This window comes from Botryllus schlosseri, chromosome 4 (assembly GCF_051294905.1).
Source record: "Botryllus schlosseri isolate E-star chromosome 4, Bs_hap1, whole genome shotgun sequence".
NCBI lineage: Eukaryota > Metazoa > Chordata > Ascidiacea > Stolidobranchia > Styelidae > Botryllus > Botryllus schlosseri.
The window spans coordinates 2809767-2822832 of record NC_137239.1 but is presented as its reverse complement, the minus strand read 5'-3'; the positions used below and the strand labels follow the sequence as shown (position 1 = coordinate 2822832).

Below are 13066 nucleotides of genomic sequence, written 5' to 3'. Positions count from 1 at the left end.
TAACAAGTTATACATGAAAACTGCGTACCACTCCTACGCACTAATATTTCCGATAATGACCGTGCCGACTCTCATCTAAGTAATGGCTTCACAAAACAATCAACGAATTATGTACCCGCTATTGCAGAGAAATATCAATATTCGATAATCCGTTTCTTAGCTACACCGAACGAATTGGACACAACTTCAATTTCCCGATGATGATAATTCTAGCTATTGCAGTGGCAGTATCGTTATCAGCGGGCTGCTGTTTCATTCAACAAATTGAGAACTGACAACCTATAACGCGTTTTCGCATTATTATGCAGCAGATTACGCCACTTGATTGAAAACTCGGGACACCTCGACCAACCTTCGCGTGTAACCTTTTCCAACTTCATGCATCGCGATTAGTCAGTACTTCATCACGCGATTAGCTTTCTTCTGGATCAGCTAACTTTATCATCTTCGCCTAAAATGCGTCCCGATTAGCAGTTATTAATCACATGATTAGCATTTTCCCGGATCAGCTAACTTTATTATCTCCCCCCCCCCAAGTCAAACTATTCGCAATTATGAAAGGACGGTATTTGACGGTATTTTCGCTTGAGGCCGTGGAGATACATCAGTCCAGAGTTGTGAAGTAGGCTAGTGCTGGACCATTAGGCACATGCATATCCAGTATCCACGCTAGGACACATCGGGACATGAAAGTTTCGCGAAACCTGCCACTCCACCGAGTGTGCTTACTGAAAGATCGACGATGGTAACACTTGAATCCGGAATGACTGGCTCATTTTCTCCGAAACTGCCGATATCGATATGACTGCATGGCTCCGAAATGGAAGCAACAAATACTACTGCCCTTGGAATCTGAGCCCCGCAGTACACATACAAATCGAAGAGGAAAGCTATTTACCCAGTCAAGAAATACAAATTGGGAATCTTTCGAGCCTAGCGACAATCTTTACCGGAGTTCACGAAATAACAATATGCTTCAAAGAAGTATTGTTGTCTAACCGAAACTTCGTTATTAGTCTTAAATAAAAATAAGTGACAGTGGTTTACTAAATTTTCGAAGACATCATTTCCAACAGCTCCCGCATGAAATCTGATCACATGTATGTAATACATCGAAGTTCTAACATTATTGACCGAATTCATGTATACACCTTACAATAATTTTGCGCGGCCAGTAATTTTATGCATACTGATTTTTCACAGCAATTATATTAGCGAGTGGTGTATGGCAAGCTGACTAAAATAAATGGATAAGTTTCGCGTTCTCCTTTACCAAACACGCCCGCATCCACGAATCGCGTGATATCCGACTTGGTACGCTGCGCAAAGGGTATGTGTTCGAGAGTGTATGCGTGTGTGTGCGTGTTAATGTGAATCGCGTGTATCAATGGAAGTATGGGGGGGGCGAAGTCATCCAGAAATTGCGTTGATTAGAACGAAGACTATTGTTTTTGAAGGTTTACAACGTGTTCTTTCCGCGCCCACTTCAATCTTCAGTTATCAGGCGTTTGCGCGGAAAAATAACACCATTTTAAATCGTCGGGCTAATATCTCATAGGGTGAATTTTGGCTCAAATTTCAGTCATATGGGGTCGAAGAGATGAAAATGGTTGTGAACCACTGAGCTAATGGCTGATACTCATTCATAGTGCATAACAAAGACTAGGATTACATGGCTGGCAAGATAATTCCGACTTTTCATTAATCAATTGCTCACAAGATTGTTTGGTGGCGGTAAATTTTGAACGCACCTTAGAGATGGCGGATTAGACAAAGACCATTGATTTGAAATGTTTAAATCACTAAAAACCGCATAACACGCCTCCGTTGTCCGATATTAGACTAATAATGAGATATGAAAGCGGTGGACAGGACATACCGGCAAACCAGTGGTTCTAACCTTTGTGTGAGTCGGATACACTTTCTATAAATTTAAACAAGGATAATTAAGTCACAGTTGTTCTATCCTTAAATTATGCACAACAGCAGTCGCTGATTAGGTTGCACCGCTGTTTCGGCGCTCTAGCTGAAAGGAAAATACCATAGCAAATGGTTCCATGTCCCGTGTACCCGGGTTCGCAAATACAATGAAATGATCCATCTGTGTTGATGCAAATGGCGTAGTCATCGCAGTTGTGCAATCCGTTCAAACATTCATCCATGTCTGAATAAATAGAATGAATCATGAGTCATTAGTAAATGGGAAATGACTATGATAGAATGAAAGTATAGAGAAGGGATCTCAAACTCATATGTGCCCGCGGGCCTATTTCCTAGTTATTGATGACGCCGCGGACAGCGGCATTAATAATGGGGGTATTCAATGCATAATTTCCAAGCAAGCCTTATTTGACGGCACCTTGCAGACTGGCATTCCACAAATATCGTGAAAATGTAATTTACCATCTGTACTATTCATGCTTGGCACGAAAAAGACACATTTTCAGGTATTTATATAAATTTGTTTTTATGTTGGACATAATTTGTCAAAATAATGAGTTATAGACACCATGTGAGTGAGAAATGCATTATGATATCTTAAAAACTGTCGCAATAAAATATTGCAGCTAGCGGACTTTTGACGAGACACAATTATAGGTAGAATATTTTAGAATATACCAAATATTGTTATATCAGAGCATTTGCGCGGTGTAGCGTAATCCGGGTTTCTGGTATAGTCCTGATAAGCGGATGTTCATGTCGTTGTCAAAGTCAAATTAAATCAGAGTTAGATTTGCCTTTGATTTTTGGAACAGATCAATTTCGACTTGAATATAATAATTATCGTGCCATAGTAATTGTAGTATTTCTTAACGTTTTTGGCGATCGCACCCCTTGTACTTTCAATAAAATTAATCGTACCTCCAGTCCATTTGCAATTCACGATGGTATCAATATAACAATCCAAATGTCTATTCACATAAAATGACACATGCGCGAAGAATACTTTTAGTTTCATATATTGTCCAATGAAAATATTTCACTTTTTGTCGGTTTGCAAAATAATTTTAAGCTCTTGATAGCATATAGGCGCAATCCCACAATGCGTCTCGTACCCCTGATGTAGTGCTTCGTACCATAAAAGACTTCGTTATTAGTCTTAAATAAAAATAAGTGACATTGGTTTCCTAAATTTTCGAAGACACCATTTCCAACAGCTTCCGCATGAATTCTGATCACATGTTTGTAGAACATCGAAGTTCCAACATTATTGACCGAATTCATACATAAACTTTGAAATAATTTTGCGCGACCAATAAATTGATGCATACTGACTGGTGTACTAACAGCCGTGGAAATACCGGCAACACGAGCGGTTCATAACGGATGAACGTTCTTCAAATTTATACTAGGACAATTAAGTGTCAGTTGTTCTATCCCTAAACTCCCCGTTACAGCATTCCCGAATAGGTCCCACGGCTGTTTCTGGGTTCAAACTGAAAAGCAAATTACCTTTGCAAGTAGTCCCATTTCCTGTGTACCCGGTTTTACAAACACAAGTGAATGATCCATCAGTGTTACCGCAATCGGCATTGGCATCACAGTTGTCCGATCCATTCGAACATTCCTCAATATCTGAATTTAATAAAATAAATTATGAATTAATATCAGGGAGGAACTCCTAAAGTTGGCCTGATTAAAGTGCGGATTATCCCGTTCATCACGATTAAAAATCCAGGATAACTGAAACCGGTTGGTCGGAGCGCATAAAGTCGATCGAGCTTCATTTTTATTCTCCCGATTTAGCAAACCCGGACAAACTGTGCAGTCCAGTGTGTATAATGCCCAAACAGAAATATTTCCGATAATGTTTATGACGTTTTTTCATAGGTAATGGCTTCACTCAACAATGGGAGAATCAACGAATTATGCACGCACCATTTTGAGCAATACATATGACATATGTTCTATAATCATTTCGTCACAGTACCGTACAAATTAGGCACGACCTGCAGGGGGGAAACCGCCCAAGCGAAATGATTTTTTCCGAACTTGGAATGATTTTAAGTTTTGCTGAAACTTCCAACTTCCAACAACGGAAATAACCCTAATTATAAAGCGATTATAAATGTAATAGTTGCGTCGTACCATCCGTACAACTAGGGTTGCATTAAAAAAATCAATTCGAAACATACATGTTTAAAACATGGCCCTCTTTAGACAATTTTCCTATTTATCAAAATCGAAGTGGCTCAGAACGTCGTACTCCGAGTATACTCAATTAGGACACATTTTACATAATGTCACTCTTAAGAGGCGCATTTTATGGCCACCCCAAAGTACCGAAATGAACTATTCTCTTGCCTAACACCCACGATCCGTAAGGGACGATTGTTTGTAACGTGAAGAAGTGACAATTTTAGATTACGTGCGGCTCGAGCTATTTGTTTTTAATATTAGCTTATGATCATGGATACCTTTGAGCCATGATTAAGTCGGGAAAAAGTTGGTATTTGAAACTCAAATCGCTGAAATATGTATATGCTACTTGCCATAGGGTTAGTTGTACATGATTATCTTTGTCAAATTATTAAACTGAAATATTTGTCCTTGAGATCATAATTATTGCCTTTTGTACAGATCAAATTTTTTCATGTCACGATAAGGGATGTGCAAAATTTTTCACCATCTGCAAGAGAAGCGTATGTCTGAAAAAGTTTGAGAAACTTTACAATAGTCGACTTTGGGCGAATGTTACCATGGTGCAACGAAACTGTTTAAATGTAGCGTACGAATGTTTTAGGAAAAGTTACATGCGAAAGCTGCAGAGACTTTCAAACAAGCTTCTTTAATTTACGACAGTGCAATTCAGCGACACTATGGTGGAGTTCTATATCAAACAGCACCGTGTTTCTTTCAAGGGATATCGAACAATAATGGTCAAATAGACGGTTTTTACAATGATATCGCAAGCTTCGGCTCCTGTAAACTTCAACGGAATCACGCATTATTAGCTTCTACCAAAAGGGCGTATAAATCAAGTTCACAATATTTGAGTTTCATACATTTGATTTAATTAAATTTATGGTTAACTATGAATTTTGAAGGTTCACGCCTCCGAGACATTTAATTTGAAGTTTTACCCGTCCGCGAAGTTAAAAAGAATAGGGAGAACCACTGTTGCACATCACTTAATTGACAACTCCGGAAACGTCGAGGAAATTATAACGAGTAACCGTATCCGACATCATGGATTTTTATTCGGGCGATTAGCATTCTCCCGTGTGACCTAACTTTATGAATCTCGCCCAAAATGCGCCACGATTAGCAGTTTTTAATCACGTGATTAGCATTGTTTCAAATCGGCCTACATTACAATCTTCGCCCCAAATCGGCATCGAATATGATAGAATGAAACATCGCGTCTGAATAGGCCGGTTGAGTTATAGAATTAAGGGCGGGAATAATAAAGTTGGAGTAGCAATGAAGTCGATTATCACGTTCGTCAGGATTTATTAACCCAGAATTAAGGAAACCGGTTCATCGCAGCGCATAAAGTTAGTGTTCAACAAACCGGGACAAACTATAGATCACTAGTTATCTATGAAAACTGCGTACCATTCCTACGCACGAATATTTCCGATAATGACCGTGCCGACTCTCATCTAAGTAATGGCTTCACAAAACAATCAACGAATTATGTACCCGCTATTGCAGAGAAATATCAATATTCGATAATTCGTTTCTTAGCTACACCGAACGAATTGGACACAACTTCAATTTCCCGATGATGATAATTCTAGCTATTGTAGTGGCAGTATCGTTATCAGCGGGCTGCTGTTTCATTCAACAAATTGAGAACTGACAGCCTATACTGCGTTTTCGCATTATGATGCAACAGATAACGCCGCTTGATTGAAAACTCGGGACACCTCGACTAACCATCGCGTGTAATTTTTTCCAACTTCATGCGTCGCGATTAAGTCAGTACCTTATCACGCGATTAGCTTTCTTCTGGGTCAGCTAACTTTATTATTTTTGCCTAAGATGCGTCCCGATTAGCAGTTTCTAATCACATGATTAGCATTCTTCCGGATCAGCTAATTTTATTACCTCCGCCCTAAGTCAAACTGTATTCGCAATTATGAAAGAACGCTATTTTCTTAGTATCGCTTGAGGCCGTTGATATACATCAGTCCAGATTTGTGAAGTAGGCTAGTGCTGGACCATTAGGCACATGCATATCCACGTTAGGACACATCAGGACATGAAAGTTTCGCGAAACCTGCCACTCCGCGAGAGTGTGCTTACTGAAAGATCGATGGTGGTAACACCTAGAATCCGGAATGACTCAATCATTTTCTCCGAAACTGTCGATATTGATATGACTGCGTGGCTCCGAAATGGAAGCAACAAATAGTACTGCCCTTGCAATCTGAACCCCGCAGGACACATACAAATCGAAGACGAAAACTAATCACCCAGTCAAGAAATGCGAATTTGGAATCTTTCGAGCCTAGCGACAATCTTTACCCGAGTTCACGAAATAACAACATGCTTCAACAAAAAAATCGATTACCTTATGGCAGGGCCGGCCAACCCGTGGCCCGCGGGCCACATTTGGCCCGCGAGAAGGTTTTGAGTGGCCCGCCAGGTAATTTTCGAAATTAGTGATATCATCAAAAATGGATAACCCAGATTGTGAACTTGCAAGACTAACCAAAAATTTGAATAGTCTGGTCGCATCACTTGGGATGTGACGACTACAATATCCGTTCTTACGCATTGGCAGATCCATGGGCCAGTCGCATCTACGTACATCTAAATAAAGTAGAATATTCTGCGGTAGATTTATCTGAAGTAAACTTTTTCTTCCCGCTTCACGCAATATGTTATCACTCGATTTCTTACTTTTAATGTATTGTTACACCCCCCTGGAAATAAAGAACGCATAATGTATCAGATCGAGAGTAACTATTCGCAATTACGAGAGAAAGTGTCGTCCAACAAGCGATCTTACGTTTGCGCTCGCAGAAAGACCGTCGCCGATGAAACCTAAAGGCACAAATTGATTGATGCATGTTGGCCGAAGCTTTCGATATCAATATGTCCAGGCTCCGAATAGTCAAATCCTAGCGAACATAGTGCAGCGATATACAGCAGACCCGCAATATACTCAAGTAACAATATTACTGACCTATAAACTTCGAAAAATTTTCGCGCTTCGCGCGGCTAGTGACCCGCGCGCAGGTTCGTCAATTGAATATGGCCCTTTGGCCAAAAAGGTTGGCCACCCCTGCCTTATGGTGAGCCCAAACTGATTGTTTATTTGGGCGGACAGGGCTGAAAAAATGTGGTTCCGCTCGTGGTTACACAACACACAGGCACTCCTGAACCGGATCGTGACCACCTCTGGTCGATAAGCAAAGCTTTGCTAGCGTGACGTCATATTGACAGACAATGTGCTCATAGCTCATTTTGAAATCCACTAGTGGGCGCTAAAAAGTGTCTGGAATTTGAGTCACAGGAATATGATAACCCTATACTAAGCTACATCTGATTCAAAATGGCAAAGCAGGATACCCGTGCATGTGACTCCATTTCCTGAATACCCGGTTTTACAAGCACAAATGAATGATCCGACAGTGTTGACGCAGTTTGCGTTGACATCGCAGCTGTCCGAACCGGTGGAACACTCATCCAAGTCTGAATTAATATAATGAATTAATAATTAACTTTAAACGCGAATCGACTATGATGAAATTGAAGTAGCGCTTATGGATATGACGATAATAGGCTGATAATGGAGTACTAACAGCCGTGGACATACCGGCAACACCAGCGTTTCGTGAGAGACGAATACACGTTCCTAAAAGTTAGACTAGGATAATTAAGTGTCAGTTGTTCTATCCCTAAACTCCTCATTACAGCCATCTCCGATTAGGTTGTACGGCGGTTTCTGATTTCGAACTGAAAAGGAGAAAAACTCGCAAGTGGTCAGATTTCATGTGTTCCCAGTTTCACAAAAACAATTGAATGACCCATCTGTTTTAAAGCAATCGGCATTGACATCACAGTTGTCCGATCCCATGGTGTATTTATCAGGGTGTGAATAAATATAATGAAATAAGAATTAATATTGAATGGGAATCGACTCTGATTGAATGAAAGTAGCCCGTCTCAATAAACCAATAATAGATTTAAAATTAAGACATGAAAGCTGTGCAAACCAATTATGACTTCGGTCTCAACTCATTCATATTGGAATGTCCAAATCCAGACATAAAGCAAAAAGTTTTGCTGCTCAAAATTTGCTTCCGACCATCCTATTTGCAGGTACAATTTCTCAAATTATAAGGTGCAAAAAAATCAACCGTATTATCAAAATGTCTGAGAAAACAATAAATTATGTCGTGTAGGCTACGTCGTCCTTACAAAAGTACGTGGAGAGGTACCGCAGTGAGCATTTCACTAGAACGTATTGTAATATGCTGGTTATGACGCTGTTAGCATTGTGCGTTCTTAATATGACCATACGCAGAATCAGCATATCTATGAGCCGATCGCTGCTCCCTTTTTCAAATTTCCATCTTAACTCAGATGAATACTTTGTTGTGACGGTTTATATAAACGTTAGACCTTGGTGGCTTCCACGCTCTATTTAACGTCCACTTGTATGAATATAACTTTAATATAGTTACACGAGCTTTCAGAGCTCTGCTCCTTCATCAGGTGTTGAAGCGAAAGTAACGCAAAAAGAGCAACCCAAAAAGATTTTGAACTTGAAAATATTCATATTTTGACATCATAGTTGGTAAAAACTTTCCAGATTCCAAAATCGTTCACTTTATGACGTCATATGCACTAATACCTAGTATATATTAAAAACGCATACAGCTGTATTCCTAAAAAATTGATATGATATAAGCTGTTTCCTCGACACGTTCTTCAACATCGAAGAAGGCCATGTTTTCAAGTCACTCTGTTGCAAACAAACCGATTCTGGTAAGATTTAGTACTATCATGATTTCCATCCGTTACACTGCAAAAAAGGAATAGTCTACAGCAGTGGTTCCCAAACTTTTTCGTTGTGAGGGCCAAATTTAGAATTTCAGAGTACGGTCGTGGCCGCACGAATACTACGGCTATGAAACGGACCCAAACAGTCATAATGGCTATTTCGGAGTAGTTTTATTGCCCTGGCGAGATTTCAAAACTGTACACCGTTTACCACTACTTGTCTGCTGCATTGGGTGTCTGTTGAGTGAATCAGCTTTTCTCGTCTAAACGCGCGAAGCGCGAAAAAATTCTTTAGTTTCATGACTGAATCGGTCAATATGATCGGGAATTGCATGTATTGCTATCAATTTTCATCTTGTCTCTGTTCACGTAATCTGATTTACCGGTAGAGCTGAGTGAGAGGTGTCTTTGAAACTGCAGACCCCGTGAAATTAGACATCTTCGGGCGGGCAGACCCCTAGGTATGACTTCTTCACATGATGTTATTTCGCAGGGTTGTAACCAAGTCACCAGGCTCCGAGTCACAAGTCAATGTCACTTTTATAGTTCTGACTCGAGTTAAGTCGAGTCATTTCAATTCACCACCGAGTCAAGTCCGAGTCCAAGTCAGCGAGCAGAGGGTCGAGTCGAGTCCGAGTCCGAGTCCGATTGCAAGTCATTGTGTTGACTGCTCAGTTTCCAGTTAAAGTCTTTTGAAACCCACTTTTATAACTCTGTTTGGTGATATCGAATATTTCGCATTTATAATATACTAATTTTCCACACTTTTAGCAGTTTCTGGTCGCATTTTCAAGTACCAGTTCCAACAGACGAAATCTCAATAGTGTGTTGGCTTCGAAATTACAATGAAATGTCGGTCTTGGCCGTCTGAGTCTCGAGTCAATGACTTGGTTCGAGTCATGCGTAATTACTCGAGTCCAAGTCGAGTCAATACACAGATTGACTCGAGTCGAGTCGAGTCATTTCCGTATTTTGAAAAAATGACTCGAGTCAAGTCGAGTCATTAGAAAATCGTGACACGAGTCGGACTCGAGTCGAGTCATGACTCGAGTCATTACAACCCTGTTATTTCGTGACATCCTTTCTGCTATATCAAAAAATGTAGAATTGCCCAAGCCTACTAAACTGGAAGATCACACGATTTCAGATCAATTGGTATTTCTTCGCTGGCATATAATTTTCTTTCCTGCGGGATGGAATTTATCTTGTGAGGTTCAGATTGCCAAGACAAGAACATTCGGCGCCAGTCATTTAGGCGCCTATATGGACAAATAACCCTATATGTATTTTGTATAGATAACGAAGTTTTTGGTCAGCATAAAAGCAGTCCTTTACGGCCATGGCTTTCTCGCTGCCAATCGTTCACACTTATTGGAGTCACATGCTACATGGCCTAAAACTTTAAATGTCTTGGTGCGTTGTGGTGCGGTCATGGCCCACGCTGATATGCCCATTTCTATAAATATTGCGTATTTTTTCTTGGGGAAGAGTACCCAATAACCAAGATATGCGGCGAATTGGAATCGCGCCTAGCGCGAAAATTTTTTTCAAGAAGTTGCATAAATTTTCAAAACATACTCTATAATTCACGAAATAATTTTGGGCCCCTTCGAGATCGGCCCCCTCAATTGGGGGGTTTGGGGTGCAGCAGTTACGGCCCTGACTGCCAATTATGCTGCTTTTAGCCGACTAAGCAGTATGCATCTCGGCGTATTCAACCGTGAGTCACGTGTTGCACATCTAGTTATCATAGGGTTACCATACGGCCTCTTTTAAGATGATTTGTCCTCTTTTTTGATTTTTATTTAAGTGTCCCCGGAGGACGCCCAAATGTCTTCTTTATTGAGGATTTTGGTTACATAGGGCGAAATTCGACGGATATACATAAAGTCAGCACTGTAGGAACGCTACGGCGGCTATTTCGGATCTGGACATGGACGTTTTTTTTCAGTCAACCACCTGTTAATGTAAAAGAAAAACTGTATTTTCCGGGAGTTGAGCCTCTTTCTTTTTTAGTCAAGCGACCACGAGGGAGAGATTTTCCTCCGGTTTTGAAAGTTATCGATACCTATTTATATCTATAGCTACTGCTCGTTCAACTGGAAAGTTAGGGCACATTGCATCGAAACAGCAGTGACATAACGTTGGCAGTCGATACTCACAATTCACAACTTTCCTGCAATTCTATAATTAAAAACCACATAGGTCAAGCCAAGCAAGAGTATTTTATAAATATAAATTTTATTTTTGTCATAAATCGATTTCTTAATATATGTTGGGGGCCGCAAGAAGACTATCTGGGGGCCGCACTTGGGAATCACTGGTCTACAGCAAAGCCCTTCGCATTCGAAAAATCTGCTTCAAGGAAAAGGATAAAAATGATCATTTGGAAGCATTGACACACGAATTAACCAAATCCGGCTACGACCAACAGCTAATAAAAAATCAAATATAAAAAAAGCCCTCAATGTGTCACGCGAAGAACTCCTTGATTGCAGTCGGAACAACAATGAGGAAGCACGAGTTCACACAGTACCGCTGGTCACTACTTAATTTCCGGAGCAGAAAAGATCCGTAAGATTTTGCGCAAACAACAGCGGATACTTAATAATGATTCAAAATGCATTAAAGTATTCCCGAGATGGCCTATTTCAGCCATTCGACAACCACGCAACTTGCTTAACATTTTAGTAGATAGCAGACTACCCCGATAAGGACAAAAAACGACGCGTAAAATTGCAGGCAATCGTCATGCAAGACGTATGCTATTCTTGATTAGATTACCGTGATTACAAGATGACATGCCAAGCACAACACCAAAAGCCAATTCACTTGCAAATCAAGCCTTTTGATATACTTGATTCGCTGTCGAAAAATATGTACCACTTCATTGTGTGTTGGAGTGACCAGTCAACCTCTCTACAAGAGAGTAGAAAATCGACATGAAATATCGAAAGCCAACAAATCGAAGCCTGTCTGTGTCTTTCTTCGGCTGGACACTCGGAGAACGACATATTCATCAACGTATTGGTCGGGAACATTGAAGACTCTAACCCAGTGCTCTTCAACCTTTTTCGGCGTGGTACACCCTTTTAACGTTTGCTCAAAACTCGTACACCCCTGTTCATTAGGGGCCTTCAAAAATGCCTTTTTTTCTCAAATCGTTCTGGCTACTTGATAAAATTGTAGGTTACCTAATTTAAGCCTACACACCAAATTTGGTTCAATTCCAACAAGTAGCCGCCTTGCTACGGGGGAAGAAAGTTTTTATTTATTATATAAAAACGAATAACGAAAAATTTGAAATTTTTCTGTTTTCACCCCATGTAAGTATTAGGTTGTCTATAAAACGATGTTCTTCAAATTTGGTTCAATTTCGACCAGTAGAAGCGGAGTTATTGCCGTCAAAAAATTTGGATTTGAATAAAATAGTATTTGGTCAATGGTCACAGAGTCTATTCGCAGCCAGTTAGGCCCCCCGCCACGCAAATTGGAATATATTTCGAGCAAAAACAGCCTGACATTACGAACGATAATCAACCTAAATGTAACAGTATTGGGGAGAGAGTAGATAAAGCTACTGCTGCAGAAGCGGTAATTCAGATCAGCGATGATAGCAGGCGCACCAGCCTACTGCGTATCAGGCCTGCCCCACCCACTCACAGTTCGATAGTAGCACAGGAGATGTCAGTAACCTCAGATCGTATGCCACTATACAGTCTATTGTCGCTAATTTACATCACTAATAACAAAATACTAAATTGCAAATGTAAGGCGAAATATTGGACATACAATCGGCATTTAAAAACAAAAGGGTTTCGATTTCAACATGGAAGCTGTTTCGACCCTGGCCGGCTACGTCACTTCATTTATGTGCATTGCGGTATTTATTAACGTCGGGTAGGAAGTACAGATTCAAAAAGTCTGAGCTATCGCTGCGGTTTCCTCAAAAATCACTAAAAGACAAATGACTAGCTGAACACATGTTTATTAACTGCATACATTCCAACACCAAACGGAACCATTGGTCTATTGCCGACGGCTAAATGAATAGAAGGAATATTTGCTTATGACATCACAATCAAGCTGTGTACAGTATTAAACT

The 13066-nt window shown here is 40.3% G+C and overlaps 1 protein-coding gene across 4 annotated transcripts in view; it reads right to left on the bottom strand.

Annotated features, from left to right (window-relative positions):
- Positions 1 to 13066, bottom strand: part of LOC145437896 (uncharacterized) — a 78326-nt gene that overhangs the window by 22237 nt on the left and 43023 nt on the right. For 2 of the 4 annotated variants that reach the window (XM_080315283.1, XM_080315280.1), the window contains 2 exons: positions 7525 to 7647; positions 3331 to 3576 (listed from right to left, as the gene is read on the bottom strand). In XM_080315283.1, coding sequence (XP_080171409.1) covers positions 3359 to 3576; positions 7525 to 7647 — 341 coding nt within the window. In that variant the 3' untranslated portion in view covers positions 3331 to 3358. Of the gene's footprint in view, positions 1 to 1898; positions 2165 to 3330; positions 3577 to 7524; positions 7648 to 13066 lie in introns of those variants that run through there. The other 2 variants (XM_080315281.1, XM_080315282.1) reach the window with 2 other exon arrangements.